Below are 20,613 nucleotides of genomic sequence, written 5' to 3' on the forward strand. Positions count from 1 at the left end.
TGAGACTGGTTTTGTAATTTAATTATTTTCTTGTAATTCACCTCTTATATATATATATATATTGTAAAAACAAAATTTCATGTAAACAAAAAACCAAAAAAAAAAAATGGTATTGCAATACCTACGATTAGAAAATACTTTTTATTTTTAGTAATTAAAAAAATACTAAAATATCAAGGTGGAAGGGGTTTTATGTAGGGTATGTACATGTAGTGTATTATGTACAATATTACTGTACATAATATACATTTAATAAATAAATAAATAAATCAATCAATAATACATTTGAGTTCATTATTATTATTAAATAGTTGTACATAAAACAATTGGTTAATATCACGAACAAAACGGTTTATATTTATATTTTATACACAGTAATAATTTATTATGAAATCGATAGTAATTATAGTGTTTTTACTCGTTGAACTCGTGATCTTCGATCCAAGGATGAAAGTCTATAGTGTACCTTTCGTTACAGGTCCATTTCATCGGAGAAAACCACCTGCACGCAAGTATTCGTTAAAATAGTGGTTTTGTTTGTTTTTTACACGATTAAGTTAAAAAATGTATCAGTGTAACATTTGTCTAGATTAAGATCTCACCCGTTGTCGACATAGGTAAAAATATTCCATTGTAAATGATCCACAGCGGACGTGGCGCAAATAACGTGACCAAGATCAATTGACTTGAGTACTTCGAGTTGACCTAAACACAATCATAATAATTATATTAATATTAGCTCCGAGTATACGACTAGTTTTGTGAGTGTCAATAAAAAACCAACTGTCGGTGAAACTTCCAGACTGGTCGAGGTTGTCGTAGAAAAAACGATCGCCGACTCGTATTCTGTGAAAGAAATCGCCAATAATACATCTTGTAGTATTCCCAACAACAGCGTCGGTGTCCGGTGTCTCCAACAGGGCTCCCACGAGGAAGTCTACGTCGTCAACTGACGAGTAAACGTTTTTCAAATCCCGAACATCCTGAGTACAAACAAATAACAATGTTGGAAACCACGATAAAACTGTCTATTTTATTTCGGTTAACAAAATGTACACTAACGTCCAGCGACATAACGTCAGCCAAATCGTCGAAAGACTTAGCCGGGGACAGTCCGCATTTCGCTCTGATCTTGTTGTACGGTGGCAGACCCGTGTCTCGACCCCTTTGAATGTCATAGGACAAAAGATCAACGCCGAGGGGTCCGTTTCGGTGGAACATGAGATTTGACAACTGTAATGTCACAATACAAATAGAAACACTGTACGCAATTTTTCGTACACAGGTTGTATGTTACTGGTAAATTGTACGACGGTTGACTGATGCGGGTCTCGGTTTCCAGCATTCCCCTCAACAAGTTATCGAAATTCGAATTGCTTTCTATTGTCGGGACAGGTCGTTCCATCCAGTCGGTAATGTCTACTGATTGTACGGTTGTGTGGTTTAAATTTATGAAACTATGCTTAAACAACGTAAAGATAAAATTTGACATTTTGCTTCAGACGGTATTGGAAGTTCGGTTAAATCTCACTTGTGTCTAGCCGGCACGATATTGTGCAGTACCCGAAATGCTCCGGATGAAAACTCTTGTGTGGTCGATGGATTCACGCGAGAATCGTACGCTTCATCGTTGGACATAATTTTCTCGTTCGTGTATTTATTACCTACGAGTGAATTGGACACTATATTGTAAACTCAAGGAAATGTTAGGTAAAATAGAATTTTTTTAGAAGTAGAACCCGTTATACTTTAAAGGCAAGCGATAAACAGAGTAGAGAAATTTCAATATTTTGAGTAGAAAATGGTAGTAAACGTAGAATATGTTGTATACTATACAGCCAGTGGTAGATAAACCAATATTGGTACCTAGAATGGTTGGTAAAAATTGTGTATAGGTGATGTGCTGTATGGTAGCGATGACGAATCTTCGGGTTTCTTGATATAGCTTTTCATCCGTCCAATTTGAATTCAGACCTCTGAACTGGAACGCGACGTAGTTATGAAATCTCAGAAACATGTTATGGAAAAGTGCGAGTCCCAAATTTAAGTTCACTCGCGCATCGCCTATGATTAATCGAATATTACATAATCGTACAGCCCAACGGCTAATGTTTGTATGTGTAAATCTTACCAGAAACGTACTGAAAATTGTTTTGACCGGATGATTTACTTGTCGTATGTGGACAGAACGCTTGACCGTTTTTCCCAATGTTAATCCTCAACGTACCGCCGTTGAAGGACCTTAAGTTTGATGCAGTTTTATGATCAGAGCCGTATACATTAGAACCATCCAGATAGTGTGTTGCTTCGTTTATCTGTATTAAACGTGTAAAATAATAAGACAGCGTTTATTTTGATAAAAATAGAATTTCCTATAGCGAATGAGTCAATGTGTTCAATTCATGTAGAAGTCAACTGAAATAAGCTAGGGGAACGTTGACGACTTAAATTTCGAACAATTTGTTTACCCCAAAGAAGATAATATACTTGCAGAAAATATAGCGTCTCTTGATTCATGAAAACACCTTATGTAAGTTAAACTCTTTAAAAAAAAGACGCTTGAATTGAACTCAACTAATATGTCGAATAATCTATTGTTTTTGTAGTTACTCACAAAAGACGACGATTTCATCGAGCAGCTATAATTGGCCGAAGTCAAGGCTCGGGTAAAAGTCATACAGGTTTGTTTGTTTATAGAAAACACCGGATCGTCAGCCGGTATTTCAATCACAGCTTCGCAAGCTCTGGGTATCCACGAATCGTTTTTTAGTCCACAACAATCTACAGAACGACAAAAATATAATCCACTTAAAACGGACAAGCATAATATATTTAAACTGACTATACCTTCCATATTAATATCGATAGCTAAACCGGAGACGTCGTTAGCCACAAATTGTCCCCATTGCATTAACAATTGATTGTATTTACTGCGTATGTTTGACTGCCTGTTCATAAACAAACGTACTTGAAGTTCACGAGCGCTGGGCAAAGGTTTACCGTTCGTCGACAGTCTTAACTTGGATGCACCTAGTTTGTCCGCAATACAAAAGTAACAATATATGAACATAGTATACACTGTACGGTATAGTTAACAGAGTCTAGAATTAATATTGATTACCCTCTCCCAGCATTTCACCCCTGCAGCGATTAGTTTGAAGTAAAAATATGATCTGAATGTTTTGGAAACTAAAATAATTTTCTGAAAAGCACTAGGGGAGAACTGCATTTCCCGGAAATATTTAACAAATGGATTTATAATTTTAAACAGAAATGTTTTAGTAGAACTAGAAAAAACGTTTTGTAGTTAACAGAAAAAAATATACTATGTTTGTAATGTACACAAGTATATATACAGTGTGTCCCCACATTATGATGGACTCAAATTTTTTAAACAAATTTTAATATGATTAAAACAAAGTTTTTTCTAATTTTTTAAAAAGAAAGGATTTCAATTTGTTTAATTAGTTGAATATTTTATGAATATATTTTAAAAAAGAAACTTTGTTTCCTCGAAAAGTAACACATCTTTCAGGAAAACTTTCAGAAGGTTGATCTCTGGAAAATATAAATATATTTCAAAATATGAGTTAAGGGGTTTACCGTCGCTGTAGTACACGTCGTCGAATCTCAAAAATGGAGTTTTCGACGATCCCAAATTCGGATTTATCAAATTGTTGCAGGTGCCGTTGCTACTTCTGTATGTGTCGTTAGGATTGCAAGAAACCGCCAGTGCGCATTCGTCGAAAAAATCGTTGTTTGGCAAAGTAAAATTGTTGAGATCAGATGATTCTACCTGTTTTGAAAGTGTCAATAAAAATTATTAATCATATTATAAAAGCAACATTAATTAGCAGACGGCATAGAGCTCAGCAATAAAAGGCGTTTGGCTATACCATCGATATACACGAATGTTCGACAAGTTTTTGTCTTGATTATGTTTCTTATGATAGTATCGATTGTTTTAAAAAAAATTATTTGAGACTATAATCGAATTTAACAATTATTTTACTGTAATATATTATACATATCATTTTGGCTCATCTTCAACTTACAGTTTTCACGGACAAAATACATGTATTATGTAATTTTGTGTAAAAGTATCGTGTAGCAGCGCGTATAAAACAGGTTCTACTGGTTTAATAGCGTTATAGTACATTTAGCATTTTAAATATTAAAGTTATATATGCAAATATCAAAACTCAGTTCTTACTCATATTATTCGAATTATTTTTATTAAAATACAAAAATGTTATAACGCACAACTAACTAAAACTCAAGAGTATGCCAATTTATCGAATATATACTTTTTATTATAAATTAATAAAATGCAACTAAAATTTCACCGCACTTGTTCACAAATAATACATTACTTTGTTTGGAAACCCGAAGATAAATATATAATTGATTAAACAATTTTGAGAGATCCAAATTAAATAAATGTATAAATCAATGTGAACATTTTCATTTTGATTTTCATTATTTAATTTATATAAAAATATTATGTTAAGTTCAGAAAACAAACAATTTAATAAACTCCAAATAAAGTACTTTCTTAGCTTAACGGTAATTTATTTAAAAATATTATTTTATAACCTACCTTTTCATAGGGACTAGTGTAACTAAATTCATCCATTATCAAATCAACGGCATAGAACATTATGCTAATAAATATTAGTCCGAAAATGGTTAATATGATCGCAAACCAATACCTGTGAGCCAGCCATGTGGCTCTGTTTTTAAATTGGCTACCATTAGAAAGCAAATTCCTAAAAAAAAAATGTATTTTCAGAATTAGTAACAAGATGGGTAGTTGTAAAAAATGTGGCAATTATAAATTCAATAAATTTTTTTTTTATAGAAAAATACCAACAATGTTTATGCTTGTTTTATTTAATTTTGTAGTACATTTATACAATTATTTCACGATTTAAAGTGTTCAATTTAAATTAAAAACTGTTAAATAGAAATTGTAAATTTACTTGAATTTACATTTGCCCCGATTGATCACAATTAAACCACCAGAAATGTTAAAATAATAATAAATTGTTAATTAACATAACAAATTATAAAAAAATTGTAATTTTAATTAAAATGTTTATTTAATATAATAAGATATTTACGTCGTTTCTCCATTTTGGAATTGCCTATACATAGGTATATCTTTAATTCTTTTTAATATAGCCATAACAATGGTAGAGAAAAACTGATCACAGACTAAAGAACAGGTGTCGCCCAGTACCGATAATACTCCAAGAGATGGTTACTATCGATAGATTGTGTTTGTGAAGACTCGATAGTTTGTTTCCAAATCGATTCTTGATTATGTTAAAAGACAGATGGCACCTCAGTATATAATATATCATTCGCTGTTCTGTATTAAGTTTAACTACAAGTAGTGATAAATAAAAGTAGTATTAAAAAAAATACATTCATACAACAATCAGTGCGGTAAATTATCGGCCCAGTTGATTGGACAATTTGGCTCATTACTTACATAAAAATTAGCCTTCTCGGGTAATTTAAATAGAAATAATGGATTTAACGAGCTCTAGAGGCCCAAAACATCTGAGGCCCTAATGGCGATCGCCCTTTCACCCTCCACCCTAACCTGCTAGTGTATATTGTGTTATAATATTATAATGTTCTTTCCTTTTTTTTTTTGTAATAATTAAGTCGAACTAACTTAGCAACAATACACAAATTAAAAATTATAACATTGCATCTGTAATAAATGCCACAACGTTCATTCTTAAAACGTATACTTATAATAATAATATAACAGTTATGTTAATAGTTTTAAAATCATTAATTTAAATCTTAGTAAGCCTATGACACGAGTGCCCGTTTTATACATATTTTAAACACATTCGGTATATAATGATTTTCTCCTTCTTATACGCAAAAATACAACCAAATTAACATGAATTTATTCCCCTAGCAGCCGAGTCTTAAAAAATGTCGTTGGTGGTCGCGTTGCGATGTTTACAGCGACATTTAATATCTGTATTCAAAAGTATTAAGAAATTCATTAAACCGTTTATTTCACTCTTTGGGTTTTAAAACAATACGACGATTTTCGATTGTTTTTAATTTAATCTTTCGGTTTATTAAATAAGTATAAAAGATATTATGAAAATATATTACTTTTAATTTTTTTATACACTACATAAAAAATTAAAATTTGTATAAAAAAAAATATTTTTATTATATTGTCGGTATTTTAAAAACCTATATATTTTACAAATATGCATTGTGTATGTGTAAAATAGATGTTGAATACAGCGCATAACGTATTTAATTAAGCTCAAAACTTTCTTGATAGGATTTACACACAATATAATAACTCCCGTTTTGTTTCTTGCACCTTAACCCATGCAAATGTGAGGTCAGTTAGCCAAATCCTCTCTCTATCTTTTCATATTTTTCCACTTGTCACTATTTTTCTATCAACACCCCAGACACGACCACGTATCAATGCTACGTCGTAACAATTAATTTTCTTTATTATTGTGTTATTTATTTATTTTTTTTTTTTGCAATCCTCCGAAGAATATATTTATGGGTAAGTACGTCATTGGTTTTTGAACGTCATGTTTACAATCTAGTCGCCACGGTCGCCGCCACCGTTCAAGCGGACCCACACGACCAGTGCACGGCCACGCGCCTTGACAGTCGCATGGGACGCAACCAGTTGGCACGAGCGGCTCCGTCATTTAAGTTTGTAATTTTTTTTTTAATTATATTGTCGTTTAATTTTATATAAAAACGATGGTTAATCGTTTAAATCACCCATCCAAAACGCGTTTAAATCGATAAAAATTCGGCAGGCGTCCGAGCACAACGACAGTAGTGATCGCCGCTCGCGTGCATGTCTTAACGCATATTTCCACCGGTGTTTTTATTATTTCAAATTGGTCCAACAACCGGTAAACAGAATATTTTCTTTTGGTATCGTGACCCGTTTTCGGCGTATCGTCGCACTTGTGACCGAGCCAATCGCCGATTATAAGTGACCGGAATAAGTGATTTTATTTTATAATTATCGTACGGCTGTTTGCATCACTGTAGTCTATCTAGGAGGTTAATTACACCGTGTGCACCACAAGGAATAAAAGTGATGTTATCGATGAGCAGACCTACGTTCTATCAAGTAAGCTATTCATTTGCTCACATAATGCCTAGACGGACATATTATCATGTCATAGTCTAAAATTTGAACTTCAAACTTATGGGAATGATTCTAGATATTATCATTGGCATTTGACAGCAAAATTATCGCTAGAGATACTTTATTGAATTTTCAACATTTTCGAGACATTACTCGTTGTGTGTATATTTTTTGGCTTCGATGCGTAGCTGAGACAGTATTGTTTTGACAATGATTTGTTTTTATTTTTCTATCTGGACCCACGACGTCTTCTAAACCGCTGAACCGATTTCTTCACGTAGCAATCTTATATAATATAAGAAATCGTACCTAAAAGGAATTTTATTGGAGCAGAAATTTAAAAAAAACCCTTTCAATTTCCCTTCAAAATCGAGGAAAAAATCCAACAAATATACACACAATTTTCAACTTAAAACTACAGCGCTCTTCAACTTTTTTTGAAAATAAATGAATTGGTTCCAAATCTATGTAGAATATTCTTAAGGTTAAGTACTATCGACAAACGTTTACAATAAAACATGTAAAAATCCGTTTTCTTTATTTCGCTTTTTTAGGTGTACCTAGTGAGAAAATTACACTTTGACCGTAATACATTTCTAAGTTACTATGTGTGAGTGAATCAACAGTCAATTGGTATAAGGTACTTGAAAAGTAGTTAAATTATATTTTTTATAACGTTGATTATGGGTAACAACGTCAATAAATTATAATAGATAGACAATGAACTCTAATCGTATCTATCCTATTACTAAAAATTTAATTGTAGGTGTGAGTTCTACAATAAAAGCACAGCCCTAAACTACAATAGATCACCCTAATCGTAACATCCATAATACTTTACATACAATTTTAAGCACATTATTTTCAATACAATACTTTTGTTTCAATAGTCTAAATATTTACATAGAATGAGTTTATTTGAAAGTGATTTTATCACTTTCAGTTGTAATAATTCCTATAGACCTGTAACCCCGCTCCTATTTTAGATTATATCCGATCTTACATAAAGAAATATCGCTACTAACTTTGAAAATAGAAATATAATATTTAAAAATGGTTCATCATCAGCGCTTACGGCAAGAAGGGAAAGAGAAAAAACCGGAAATTTATAAAATACAATGTGAAGAATGTGATAAATGTTAGGTACTAGGTTAGGTACTAGATTAGACAAAACGAAATACTGGGGTTAGGTTCAAAGAACATAGTATAAACCTAAAAGCATTGTTTAGTTTCTAGATCTCAATAAAATATGGACAGAGGTAATTTCCTTGAGTCTGTCACTGATGGACATTATTTTAGTTAGACAAGCGTTTAAGTCTTTGTAAGCGATGAACGTTTTATTTACCGATTCTTGTCATACGTCTATGCACACATTAACACAAGCTGTTCCTTGACCCTTGTAGTTCAATGCTAGTATATTCAAAATAAAGGGATGACAAAATCTGACCACGGTTGATTGGTAACATCTACTTCGTGCAAGTTGATTTTCAACAAAAATTATGTAGTGTAGTAATTTTTATCGTATTCTCAAAAATGTATCATGTCTTATAAATCAATTAATAAATACAACATTCAACTAATAGTAGTATGGTGAAAAAATGTACTTTAATTGGGAGAAAAATTTGTTGTAGTAAAAGTCAATTAATCTAAATTGCGGGATAACCGTTTTTTTTTTATAACCTAACCATGAACTTATAAGTTAATACTTATATTTTTTAAACTTGACGCAAGGCAATTTCGCTTATTCTTTAGTTAACATTCTAATTGGTTTGTATATATTGTGTTATTATGCAGACATCTAACATGGGAATGCACAACGATAACACGTGTACCGGTAACGTTTACTCTCATGCGCCGGGCGATGATTACTACGGTGGACTGGAATACGACTCGCAGTGCATGGCCCGTCCGCCACTGGAGACTTCAGCATACGCCGAGTGCTGTTACCAGAAAAATATGGTGTCCACGGCGGCCGCTGATTACAGGACGTTGTGCTATGGGGACTCAGATGCGACTCAGCCGCAGCTGCCGTCCGCCGACGGGACGTACCGTCAAGCCGATGCGGCTACCAAGGCGGACGTTATCGTCACGTCGTCCGAAGGCTTGAGCTACACGAACCTGGACTGCGACAACGGTGACCGCGGCGACGAAGACGATAACGGACACGACTACGGTACGTACGGCGGTGCGGGTTACGGCCGGGACGACGCCGAACCTAACTGCGACAAGTCCGTGGACGACGCGTTCTTCGATATGCACTTGAACCATCACCCGCGTCACCACTTTTACCTACGCGAGCAATTGCCGATGGCGGACGGTCGGTGTCAGCGGGTCAAGCGAGAAAGCGTCCCCCGGTGTTACGGCACCCAAGACCAAAGTCCGTCGTCTTACCACGAGGCAACCGCTTACCATCAACACCAGCTAGAACAACCCCTATACGCAGTACAGCAACAACATCTCCAACAACGCAATTGTATGCAAAACGGAGGTTCTCAAAATCAGCGACACCAGCAAAAGCACGATTCGGCCGCGCCGACCGTAGTGCCCACTTATAAGTGGATGCAAGTGAAGCGAAACGTTCCCAAACCAGCTGGTGAGTAAATTTGAGTAATTTTTGTTTTTTTATCACATTCGCATTCAAAAATATGTGCTCTGATTACTGTCTATACTCTTAAGTCCATTTAGGTGTTAATGCTGATAGTGATTAGTGTACCTTAATTATTATTATTACATTCTTAATTATTATATTATTATTACTACTCCGCTCTCGGCCCAAAATTAATAAAAGTTCACTAAATTGTATACCATGTCTGGTGTTGTAGTGTTGACGCAGAAATAATTGTGGATCACCGATTTGAATAGTTGTTTAAACTTGACTGAGGTAGAGGTGTTCATAAAATACAAGGATGATACATCACAACTTTAGATTTATCTACAAAACAACCTAAAAAAAATGTCTAAATACCGACATAAACTTATTAAAAGTAAAAAAAAAAATATTTTTTAACCGTTTTAGTTATTATTTCTTTACGTATGGAAGACAAGATTTAGACAGCCACGATCGCCATGCTAATATTTCTTCAGCTGAATCAATTTTTTTCTAATATCTATACTTGAAAACATATTCAGGAATCTATTTATTCGACAGTAAGCCATGTCGGCGCCGCTTTCATCCCTATAAGCCCTGACTCGGTGTGACTGTCCGACATTATTCAAACAGACCTTGCACACCCCAACGGTAATGATGTATAATATAGGTAGGTATAACCATGACTTGACGGCTGCTGTCATCCAGTTGGAAACTCGAGTCGACACCCCGAAAACGAGACCGTCGACTTTTATCATATACCATTAACCAAATTGACTGCGGATGGCTCGTCGGCTTGCATAATATCCACAAACAAAACGAACACTGCGTAGCCTATCCGATAACCGTCAGCGAAGGGCTTTTAACCGAACAAACTCAGTCCAACCGAACGGGATAGATTATGATTATTTTTATGTAAATGACCGTACATAGACGATACAGTAATAGTTAACCAATCGTGTGCATTTGTTTTGACATACTTATTAGTTTTTACTCTTTTATAGGTTTTCCATGCACTCTCTATTGAAGGCAATCGGTAATCACGTTTTTAATGTTTGTTAATCATTGATTTGGTATTACGTTCCATGATCTTTTGTGTTTTATGTCCAAGAATAAGAGCAACCGATGTTGAAATTCTGGTAAAGAACCTATTACGGGTTTTAATTTTTCCTAGGAAATGTCCAATTTGGGGTTTTATATTAACGGGGCATAATATATGTATATTCAAAATCGTCGGAACGACCGGGAAGACCAGAAGCTTTTTTTATGGGCGTCCGTCTGATAACGGTATTAACTAGTGTATAATACTACATAGTATACTAAACATATTATGCGACGACTTAAAAAAAAAAATTGATTCGTGTGAATTTTTAAAACACTACAGACAAATGGTAACATTTCGAGCATTAGTCTCGTTCGTGTGGTCGACTTATGTGTGTGTACGTTATCGGTCAGATCCATCTGACAGGCGTCATTGCTGGTGGCCCCAGAGCTGTCAGGTGTACACGCTGATATTATATGTATATATTCTACACATAAATACTATACACATATATACTTACACATAAGTAAAATACAAGAGCATTTCGCTAGCAGCACAATATTGCTGTTATAACATGAAACACATACGCACAGAACGTAAGTCACGCAAATCGGCGTCGCACGAGTCTTTGGTAAAACTAAAAACGGATTTACAAAAAAAAAAAATATTATAAATCTATACATATACATAAGCCCTGCGCCCTCCGAAAAACGCTAACCAACCGTCGACCAGGAAACGCAATCAAATATATATTTTTTCGATGTACCACAATAAAAACGAACTTATATTTTTTGTAGCCGACCTAAACTATAAAGTTAAATTAATCACATGGTCAATAAAATTTTTTTAAAAAATAGAAAAAGAGCCAACACAGAGGTTACCGGTCTTCGCATAACCGCTTCAAAGCATTTTTAAAGAAAAAATGTACATAAAATTGTATTTTTACAAATTTAACATATTTTGAGATTTATACAAAAAAGTTTTTAGTCGACGGTGACACTGATTTACTTATGACACTTATGATACTTATAAACAAAAAAATATGGACCAATTATTTTAAAAATAGTAACAACTTTAATACAATTTTTATTTTAAAAGTTCACATATAGTCATAGTTATGAAAAAAAAATTAAAACACAAGTTTAAGAATGAATACATTTTTTTAAGATATACTTTTATTTTGTTAAGTTAAACTTTAAAAAATAAAAAGTGGAGCATTTACTATTTTGTAATAACGGTTAAATTTGAAGTTTCCTATTAGAACACGTGTGAAAGCGCGTCGTTTAATTTAGTTAACTATTGTTATTTTTTTATCATACTCTTATAAGCGATAATATACAGAGTGATAGATTTGAAACACTAAATTTCTCAAGAAATAATTGCTATTTTGTAGTTTTTATTTATTATAACATTTTTGTTATTATATACAATAGTGTTTTGAAGTATTTATACTTATGCACATCTTGCGGTACTCCCACTTGAGTAGACTGACTGATCTGCCAAGGTTAAATAAGTAAAATATTCCAGAGCTGTTAGTTTTATTTAAATACTTTATCAAGCGTTTGTTTTGACCTGTCGATAACCAATTATAAAGATTATTTTTACAGTCTTAATCGGTCAAAAGTTTAGATGGCAAGGGTAGTGTCTGTTTAAATAGACCTTGCACCCCAGCGCTATTGCATATTATACCTATCAATAGGTAAAAGGGTGATAAGTAAAGCGAAATTACAGCTGCTGTTGGAAACTCGAGTCGACACCCCGATATCGAGACCCTCGATTTTTATCATATACCATTAACCAAATTGACTTGCATAATATACACAAACAAGACGTTTTGAAATCACCCTGAGGTGGTGGGGTAAACAGCGATCCGGTAACCGACAGTCAAGCGTTTTTAGCCAAACAAACGCAATCTCACCGAACGGGATAGAACTATAGAATGTATAATATAATATTATGTAAACGATTACACTAAAAATTCACAATTAATCAAAAGTGTGTGTAAATAGTGTAATTTTAAATAGTTAGAGCCCGAAAAAGCTATACAACAAAAACAATTTCCATGATAACATGTACTTAAAAACTAAAAAATCACTGTTTTAATACAATAAAAACGAGGAAGACTACGATATTACGATTAGTTCAGTATTTTGAATCTTACTAATTTAGTGCTATATTGTAACTGATATTGCCCATTGATCAAATAATTATTGTTATAATAGTAATTGTTTTTTAATTAATTTTAAACTCTTTTTAATATATTTTTGAAATAACTAACATTTTGAAACATTTTGTTATGCAGTTAACAGTTTAACAGAGTTTTAAAACTCTGAAAGAAACTGTTAAAAAAATAAAATTACTATGAGCATTTTTAAAGACATACAACTTATACAATATGTCTAATTTATTTTAAAACCTAAGAGTCGTCCAACCCGCAAACGTACTTGCTCTCTAAATCTAAACTAAGTACGATGTAATATTTGTATTCGTTTCCCAGAACCGTTTAACGCCCGAAATGATGAAAACGCCAAAAGGTTAGGTGCCCACAGTAGTCAACACTCTATATAGACTACTGACCGCCCCGGGTGACTGCCTCGGTCGACGGTGGTAGTTAGTAGTTATCAATTGTTATTAGGCATATTAATGTGTATAGCGTTAGGTTAGGTAACAACAACATCCACACTGGCTCGTGTGAATATTTTTAATATTAATGCACAGTATATTATAATGTGTTATACGCGTGTACTGCGACTTGACAGACAAATGGACTTATTTCGAACATTAGCCTGACTCTGGTGGTCGAATGGTGTGTGCGCACCCCGACTTGGTCTTATCGGTTCGGTTCATCTGACGGGCGGCAGTCCTGGTGGTCAGAGCTGTCGGGTGCACGTGTAATATTATACACTTACATAAACATACAAGAGCATTACGCTGCCAGACTTGCTAGGCGTCGCTTCGTTGCTGTTTTAAATGCACACACGGGTGTAAGTGTTAGCATTAGAGACCTATAAGTCACGCGAACCGGTATCGTACTAGTGGTATTAATTTTGAAAAAAAATAAATAGAGGAGGACCGCTAAGCGTGTAGTAAGCTCTACCCTTTCCAACGTGTTTTGGACCCTAACTATACTAGTCGGCTACCAACCCGCGAAGGTGAGGTGTACAAACATATTTTAAACTACGGTCATTCTAAGAAATCTGATTGTAGTCAAATCGGCCATACCTCTAATCGAACTTTGGCATTGACAGCCAGACAGCAGTCATTGCGGTGCAAGTCTGTCTAGTTAAAACCCGTATTCGACAATCGATACTAATTATTTATTACATAAACTTCATGTTCCACGTTCAGTATGATATTGCTGAATACTATGCGCCTCTGGGTTAAAACGCGAGAGCACAAGCCACAGCGGTGTTGTAAGTCAGATAAGCGGGCGGTTGGAAACTTTAACACCTTTTACGGCACGGCCGTCGAACAGCTGTACTGCAACGATTCTGGCAATACATTTTTACATCCAGCGTGACTAAACAATTTAATGATAATATTTATCTTATACAATTTGAGGGTGATATACTGCGCTTTCGCATAACTTAGTTATGATTAGATGCAAAAATTATCAAGGTTTTTAAAAAAAAAAACATTTTTACAGAAAAGTAATGTAATAATACTTGTTTTAAATTCTGTGACGGACAGTTTTGAACACCTATAACCCCACATAAAAGATCCACTTATACCGTATCTAACAATTTCTGTCTCCGACGATCTGATAATATGTACTTAGGTCTATTCCTCTGTGATTTTGCCTGTCTATACTTATTTTTTACAATACCGCTAGTGTCCAGGCTACAGTATTTGCGTCTTTGCGGCTACCAGCGAATTACGGCGATAACTGTGTGTGGAGCATCCGACCGTGATGAATAATCGCCGTGATGGCTACCAGATATAATGTAATAATATTATACTGCTGTCGCAGATGGACGATTGTGACGTCGGTCAACGACAACAGTTATTATAAAAACACGCGTGTGTGTCCTTCGGGATTTATTATAATATATTATAAACAAATGAGGTATAATATTATAATGTGTCGTTGCGAGAGAGACCGTACCTACGCCTAAGTGCTGCTTAGGTATAGGTCGACAGCGATTCACGGATCCGAATATGACGGCGGCGGCGACTCCAATCAGACAAGAAACTAGTTCCCAAGAAATATACGAATATTATAATATTATGTTTGACGCGAGCATTATAATGTTAAACTTGTCTCGGCTTCTCGGGAAAAGAGAAATGAAAATAAAATGCATAAAAAAAAAAAGGAAATTAAAATTACAAACTCGCCTTCTGTAACGTAGGACGGTCATGGGATCGTGTGAGCGCATTCGATAATAATATGTCATTCATATTATGATATATATATATTGTCCCGGTCAACTCGCTGAGTTTCTAAGATAAGACAGTGCGGTTGGTTTTACGTATCCCGAAAACCGGATGCCATGAAATATTAACGCTAGCGTTTCCTAAGTATGATACCTATGTACGTTTCCACTGTCATCGTCAATTATAGGCGCCTCATGTCTTACCGCGCTATCCAACAGCTTTGGAAAAACATTATTTTATAACGTAACATATTATACTTATAGCGCACCAGAACCGAAGTATATTATAATAGCGGCTAATCGAATAATATGTACATTATACCTAACGTATACTACCGTCCGCCACCGTCTGTCACAACGATTTAGAAGCGCCTGAATAATTATTTATCATTGTATTATCTTGTCTTGTTTTATAGACTTGACGCTCCGTTAAAGTCAGGTTAAGTAGGTTAACCTAACCTAATCTAACCTAACCAGCCGTTGTTAACAGTTAAGCTATATGGCCATTTTTTTAAAATTTTAATATATACATACATTTTTTCATATAGATTAAATTATCAGGAATTTAGAAAAAATAAGTTTAAAAAAATAAGTTTATAACATGGTAGATAGAAATTTCTTCATCAACTATTGTGCGCAAACTAAATTACATTTTTTCTAACAAAACAAAATTATGTAATAAACATGTTGCAAATCTCCTAAATTTTAAATTTATTAAGTATTTTTTAAAAAAATGAATTTTATTTTTCATCTTCACTTAAATCTTCATTATTTAGATTATAGTAAAATTATATGGCCGCCGCCAATACGAGGGTCGGCATTTCTAACCTTCTGGTCGACTTTAATAATATTACCAAGTGGGTCGTGGCCAGACCAGTCCAACCTTGACTGGTCCCTCAAATAATTGAAGTTCTATGTACAGTTATTATTTTACCCACTGCATTATAAGTATTATTTTCGAACGTTTAAGCAAGTTGGTTCACACGCGTCTGTTGTATGTACGGGAATAATTACAAATAGAAAAAAAATAAACGAGACCGCATTAGTATACAAATTAGCTTAATCTTCTGTCAATCTCGACGATCCAAGGCAAACCAACGCTCATGTATTGTATAGTATCTGCGCAACCCACCTTAATTTCTAATCCGTTCAATCTGTACTGTATAGTGCGTATTTACTTGACATTTGGCCTTAGGACTCGAATACTATATTTTACAAGATCCAACTGCAAAGTACAAGCGGCTTGCACACACCGCATACATTTACCTACACCATATTATTGATTATTCTATAAGGTGTAAAAATCCGTTTAACAATCTTTATGAATAAAATACATATTTATGAACATTCACGAAGGACTTTTAAGATTAGGGTACGTTTATAAAATATATTACTGTATCTAATAGGTAGATAATATTAGAGATTGTATACGTTATGATGTTTAAATACGTTGTGCTAACCTGTTTTTTTAACGAATAGATATTGCAAATAGTACGGTACATTTTTTTCGATTTCATTTTTCGGTTGTGTACTGTCTGATGAACGCTATTTAGCAGGAAATTTTATCAACAAAAAAAAAGATGGTCGCGCAGGTCTAAGAATTTGTCACCACGATCAATTAATATATTATTACATACTAGCGCTGATAGCCGTCTCGAATGACGACTATATACGATTCATTCCCTCGGGAGAACCAGGTTAGGTTGGAAGACCAAACTAAATGTATTTCCCAAAGTCTCTCGTACATGCGGTGAATAAAAATATCGCCTGTCAAAACATTATACGGCGGTCATTAATAAAGTTCTTCCCGTCACCTGTAGGACTAGTCGTCATGACCAGGTGGTCTTCGTTAAGGTGATGCTGCAAAATAATATTATTTTATTTTTCTCGGAATCCATGTCTTGGCCTTATGAAAATATTATGTTCGATTTTACATATTTTACAATATAATATCGTATTAATAGTTTCTTATTATATTTTGATACGATTAATGTTTTATTTTGTGTTCATTTATATGTTATTTGGAATGAAAACATATTATATTACAAAAAAAAAAAGAAAGTGGAATACCTACTACAAAAGAATATTGTATAATTTTGATTACTATACTTACCTATTAGAGTTCTCAAACGCAATTCGTTTTTCTGCCGTTAGACCTTTTTCAGTAAATTGACGTTTTACCAGTTGACTTTGGTCTTTGGTTTAAATAGTTCATTATTTTAAAAATCAAACATAATATACCACTTCAAGGAGATTGATGACGGGTGTACACAATTTTTTTTAATTTCTACACGGGGCTAATATTTTTTAACTGTAACATACCCTTCCGCCGGCTAAGCTTACTTTTAACTTATCTTGAACAATGTATCAAATAGGGTGTCTGATTGTGAGTAAATATACAAATTACAATTCCCACAACAGTTCTTGTGGTATACAATCTATATCGTGTTCTAATATCAAAGAAAGACCACAGTTGCGCCTCAAATGCATTTAATGTTTTTTTTTATGATGTGTAGGGGTAGCTATTATGTTATTAAAAGTGGCCAAAGCTGATAAGCAAACAAGGAGGATAGACCTATTTCTGTCTTTCATTTTTTTTTTTATTTTGCTCTTGAATATTTTTATAATCTCGCCAGCATTACAAGACCGCCTAATGACGTTATAGCGTTAGCTTCGCTAGACAGTCAATTGAATAATGTAAAAATCGTGTACAGTTTGGCAGGTTTGACCATTCCCGCTTTGTGGCAACGCGTACCTAGATAGCTGTTTCCAGTATTGTAACGAAGCCGGCGTTCTCGAGATAGTAATCCAATAGTCTGGACATTGATGATGATCTTAATATTTTGATAGTCAATAGTGTAGTGCATACACCGCTAGCTCCGTTTATCGAGTTCTATCTTACAATTTTACTTCATATTTGATGTATAGATTGAGGTCAAGTAATAGATTTTTGCACAATAACCAACCCACCTACTACGAATATTCATATATAGGTATGATTACACACCTACCTATATGATATATTATGATATTTACAATACTTTTGCTGTTCCGACAATAAAACCAGTGAGCAATGGTAGAGTTTTCCATAGAACAAAACGTGATACACCGGAGTTTATAGTAATAATAAATGGTGTAGATTAATAAATTGTAATAAAGTTTTTTTTTTTTTACTCTTTCTAGCTTTGAAACCCGACTACCATCATCAAACTATAAACGCGACGTTCAGTGGCACCCTGACCACGACCATGTCGGGCCAAGGTTTGATTGACGTTAGAAACGGTCAACAGCTGATGCTAAACCAGTCGCCGGTGACTCGGTCACGAATGATCAGCGCGGACTCGCTGATGAACAACACCGGCCGGACAAACTTCACTAACAAGCAACTGACGGAGCTGGAAAAGGAGTTTCACTACAATCGATACCTAACGCGAGCCAGGCGGATAGAAATCGCTTCGGCCCTGCAACTCAACGAGACCCAGGTTAAGATATGGTTCCAAAACAGAAGGATGAAACAGAAAAAACGTCTGCGCGAAGGACTGCTGCCGGTCGTCCATCAGGACGTGCACCCGAGCGGTACTAGCAGCACAAGCAATTCGCCGACCGCTTAAAAACAAACGTCCCTAGTATAAGTCAAAAATATTTGCTACAATATTATCTAGTGTTAAACGCATATCACCCGTCCAGTTTATTATCTTGAGCACTTTTATATAAAAACTTTGTAGACGAACGAGATATAGAGATGTACTAGACGGGTTATACAACGTGTTATCGTGTAGAACGCATACAACCGCTTGCCGTCAGCAAAAGTAGGGAAATAATAAAATGTAACTTTATATCGTAATAGAAAATAGTTTATTTCGTATCATAGATCTTATTTATTAAACGAACCGCTTATGAAAGCCAAATTATGGTTCCAAGATCCCAAAATTATTTAAAACATTTTTAATAAACAAATTGATCAAAAATCAATTTTTCAATAATAATAAATAACAAATACAATTGTATTTTGATAAGAATCCCAATAACAATTTCAAAAACACTTATATTTGAACAAATTTAAATAATAAACACAAACGTATAGTCGAAAATAAATGTTCAATTACAAATTTAAAGTTAAAAGTAGATAATGTTTCTAATAAACGATCCATCTAAACATTTTTTCAGTAAAAGTATTGCGAGGGGGGGGGGAAATCCCAGATGAACTCATTATAATGTTGAAGACTATGTTTTATGAAAATATTTTCTCCGTCTGGCATTTAAGCCAAAAGGCAAAGTTTGAGTTAAAATATAAATTAATAAAGTTACCAAGATAAGTTAATAGTATGAACCTTTGTAAAATATTATATTTAATATTATAATATAATGTTGACGGCTGGCGACGCAATAGTGTTAATAACTATTGATGCAAGTAGTAGCACCTTAGTACAGTTCCTATGATTTTGTTATTGCCTAGTGTACATATATAATTTATTTCCAAAATATTTGTTATGTAAACATTTCTAGAAGTCGAATAAAATAATTTGTCATTTTTTATAGTTACATTTAGTTAAAAATTAGATTGTATTTGATTGTGATTTGCTGTGATTTTAAGTAATAAAAAATATTATAGGCACTCTGTTAATCTGTTACATAATTTTAACAGCACCAGATTATGTAAATGGCCCAATCTAGACCAATATTCATTATAGACAAATCAATAGGTCTATGGTATTACGACTATGCAATTGTTTATCGTGAACAATATAGGTTAGGTTGGATTTATAGTAATAACAGATGACCAATAATAGATTACCTATAGATATCATGTAGTGTGTAAAAATAAAAAAATAATTACAATTTTATCGTTATATTATATTTATCAAACACAATAACAATTTGTTCGTAGATGTTATTAATGCTGTTTATAAATTTAACTTAAAAAAATAAATTTGTATGTGTACTTTTTAGTTCTTATCTAGTGCAAGTACTGATGATATTACTGATTTTGTTCTTAAAAAAAAATCATATTTATTTAAACGGGGTTAGAAAAAGCTAAAAATCCATCTAGTTAATGTTCTTTTTCATTATTGTTTTATTCATTATGCGATGCTTTTGGTCCCTAAGAAGCCGTGATACCGCCTATTTATTAAGGAGTAACCAAGTTAACCAAGTAGGTATTGTCAATTTTTTGAAAAATCTTAATTTTAAGCTTACACTGTAATGTGTAATTTTAAATTTAGTGATTAGGAATATTTTTTGGTAGTCGATTTACTTTTCAGACCATCACGGCATCCTTGACAGCGGTTTTAAATATTTTTATTCATACCATTGGCTGGATGCGTTTTACTAGGTCCACGGTTGTTTTAGAGTAAAAACACCTATAATAAAATTGAAAAATGTCAATAGTTTGGATGAGTACTATGTCATACCTATCCGATTTAAAAAATAATAACGCGAA

General features: G+C 33.8%; 2 protein-coding genes across 2 annotated transcripts; one reads left to right on the plus strand and one right to left on the minus strand.

Annotated features, from left to right (window-relative positions):
* Window positions 1-280: 280 nt before the first annotated feature.
* Window positions 281-5,225, minus strand: LOC126834443 (peroxidase-like). The gene is made up of 13 exons (XM_050566358.1): window positions 5,124-5,225; window positions 4,597-4,769; window positions 3,604-3,792; window positions 2,848-3,030; window positions 2,615-2,781; window positions 2,132-2,315; window positions 1,867-2,064; window positions 1,532-1,664; window positions 1,298-1,457; window positions 1,063-1,233; window positions 785-983; window positions 603-705; window positions 281-502 (listed from the first exon to the last, which is right to left on the minus strand). Exons 1-13 carry the CDS (start codon window positions 5,186-5,188, stop codon window positions 415-417), a joined length of 2,013 nt encoding a protein of 670 aa, XP_050422315.1. The 5' UTR covers window positions 5,189-5,225; the 3' UTR covers window positions 281-414.
* Window positions 5,226-6,756: 1,531 nt separating this feature from the next.
* LOC126834446 (homeotic protein labial-like) lies at window positions 6,757-19,959 on the plus strand. The gene is made up of 3 exons (XM_050566365.1): window positions 6,757-7,153; window positions 8,966-9,764; window positions 18,357-19,959. Exons 1-3 carry the CDS (start codon window positions 7,121-7,123, stop codon window positions 18,782-18,784), a joined length of 1,260 nt encoding a protein of 419 aa, XP_050422322.1. The 5' UTR covers window positions 6,757-7,120; the 3' UTR covers window positions 18,785-19,959.
* Window positions 19,960-20,613: the final 654 nt, after the last annotated feature.

Source organism: Adelges cooleyi, unplaced genomic scaffold, assembly GCF_023614345.1.
Source record: "Adelges cooleyi isolate 19-005CV unplaced genomic scaffold, UGA_ACOO_1.1 ACOO_flye_CR_arks_rails_tigmint_CR_PRNA_21, whole genome shotgun sequence".
NCBI lineage: Eukaryota > Metazoa > Arthropoda > Insecta > Hemiptera > Adelgidae > Adelges > Adelges cooleyi.

Excerpts from the sequence above, each read along its gene's own strand:
- LOC126834443 (XM_050566358.1), bottom strand. The coding sequence starts at position 5,188 with ATGGCTATATTAAAAAGAATTAAAGATATACCTATGTATAGGCAATTC. Across the intron at positions 3,793-4,596 it reads TAGTCCCTATGAAAAGGTAG|AATCATCTGATCTCAACAAT; the intron begins GTTATAAAATAA and ends CAAAACAGGTAG. Across the intron at positions 2,782-2,847 it reads TATCGATATTAATATGGAAG|ATTGTTGTGGACTAAAAAAC; the intron begins GTATAGTCAGTT and ends GTCGTTCTGTAG.
- LOC126834446 (XM_050566365.1), top strand. The coding sequence starts at position 7,121 with ATGTTATCGATGAGCAGACCTACGTTCTATCAA. Across the intron at positions 7,154-8,965 it reads GCAGACCTACGTTCTATCAA|ACATCTAACATGGGAATGCA; the intron begins GTAAGCTATTCA and ends GTTATTATGCAG. Across the intron at positions 9,765-18,356 it reads AAACGTTCCCAAACCAGCTG|CTTTGAAACCCGACTACCAT; the intron begins GTGAGTAAATTT and ends TACTCTTTCTAG.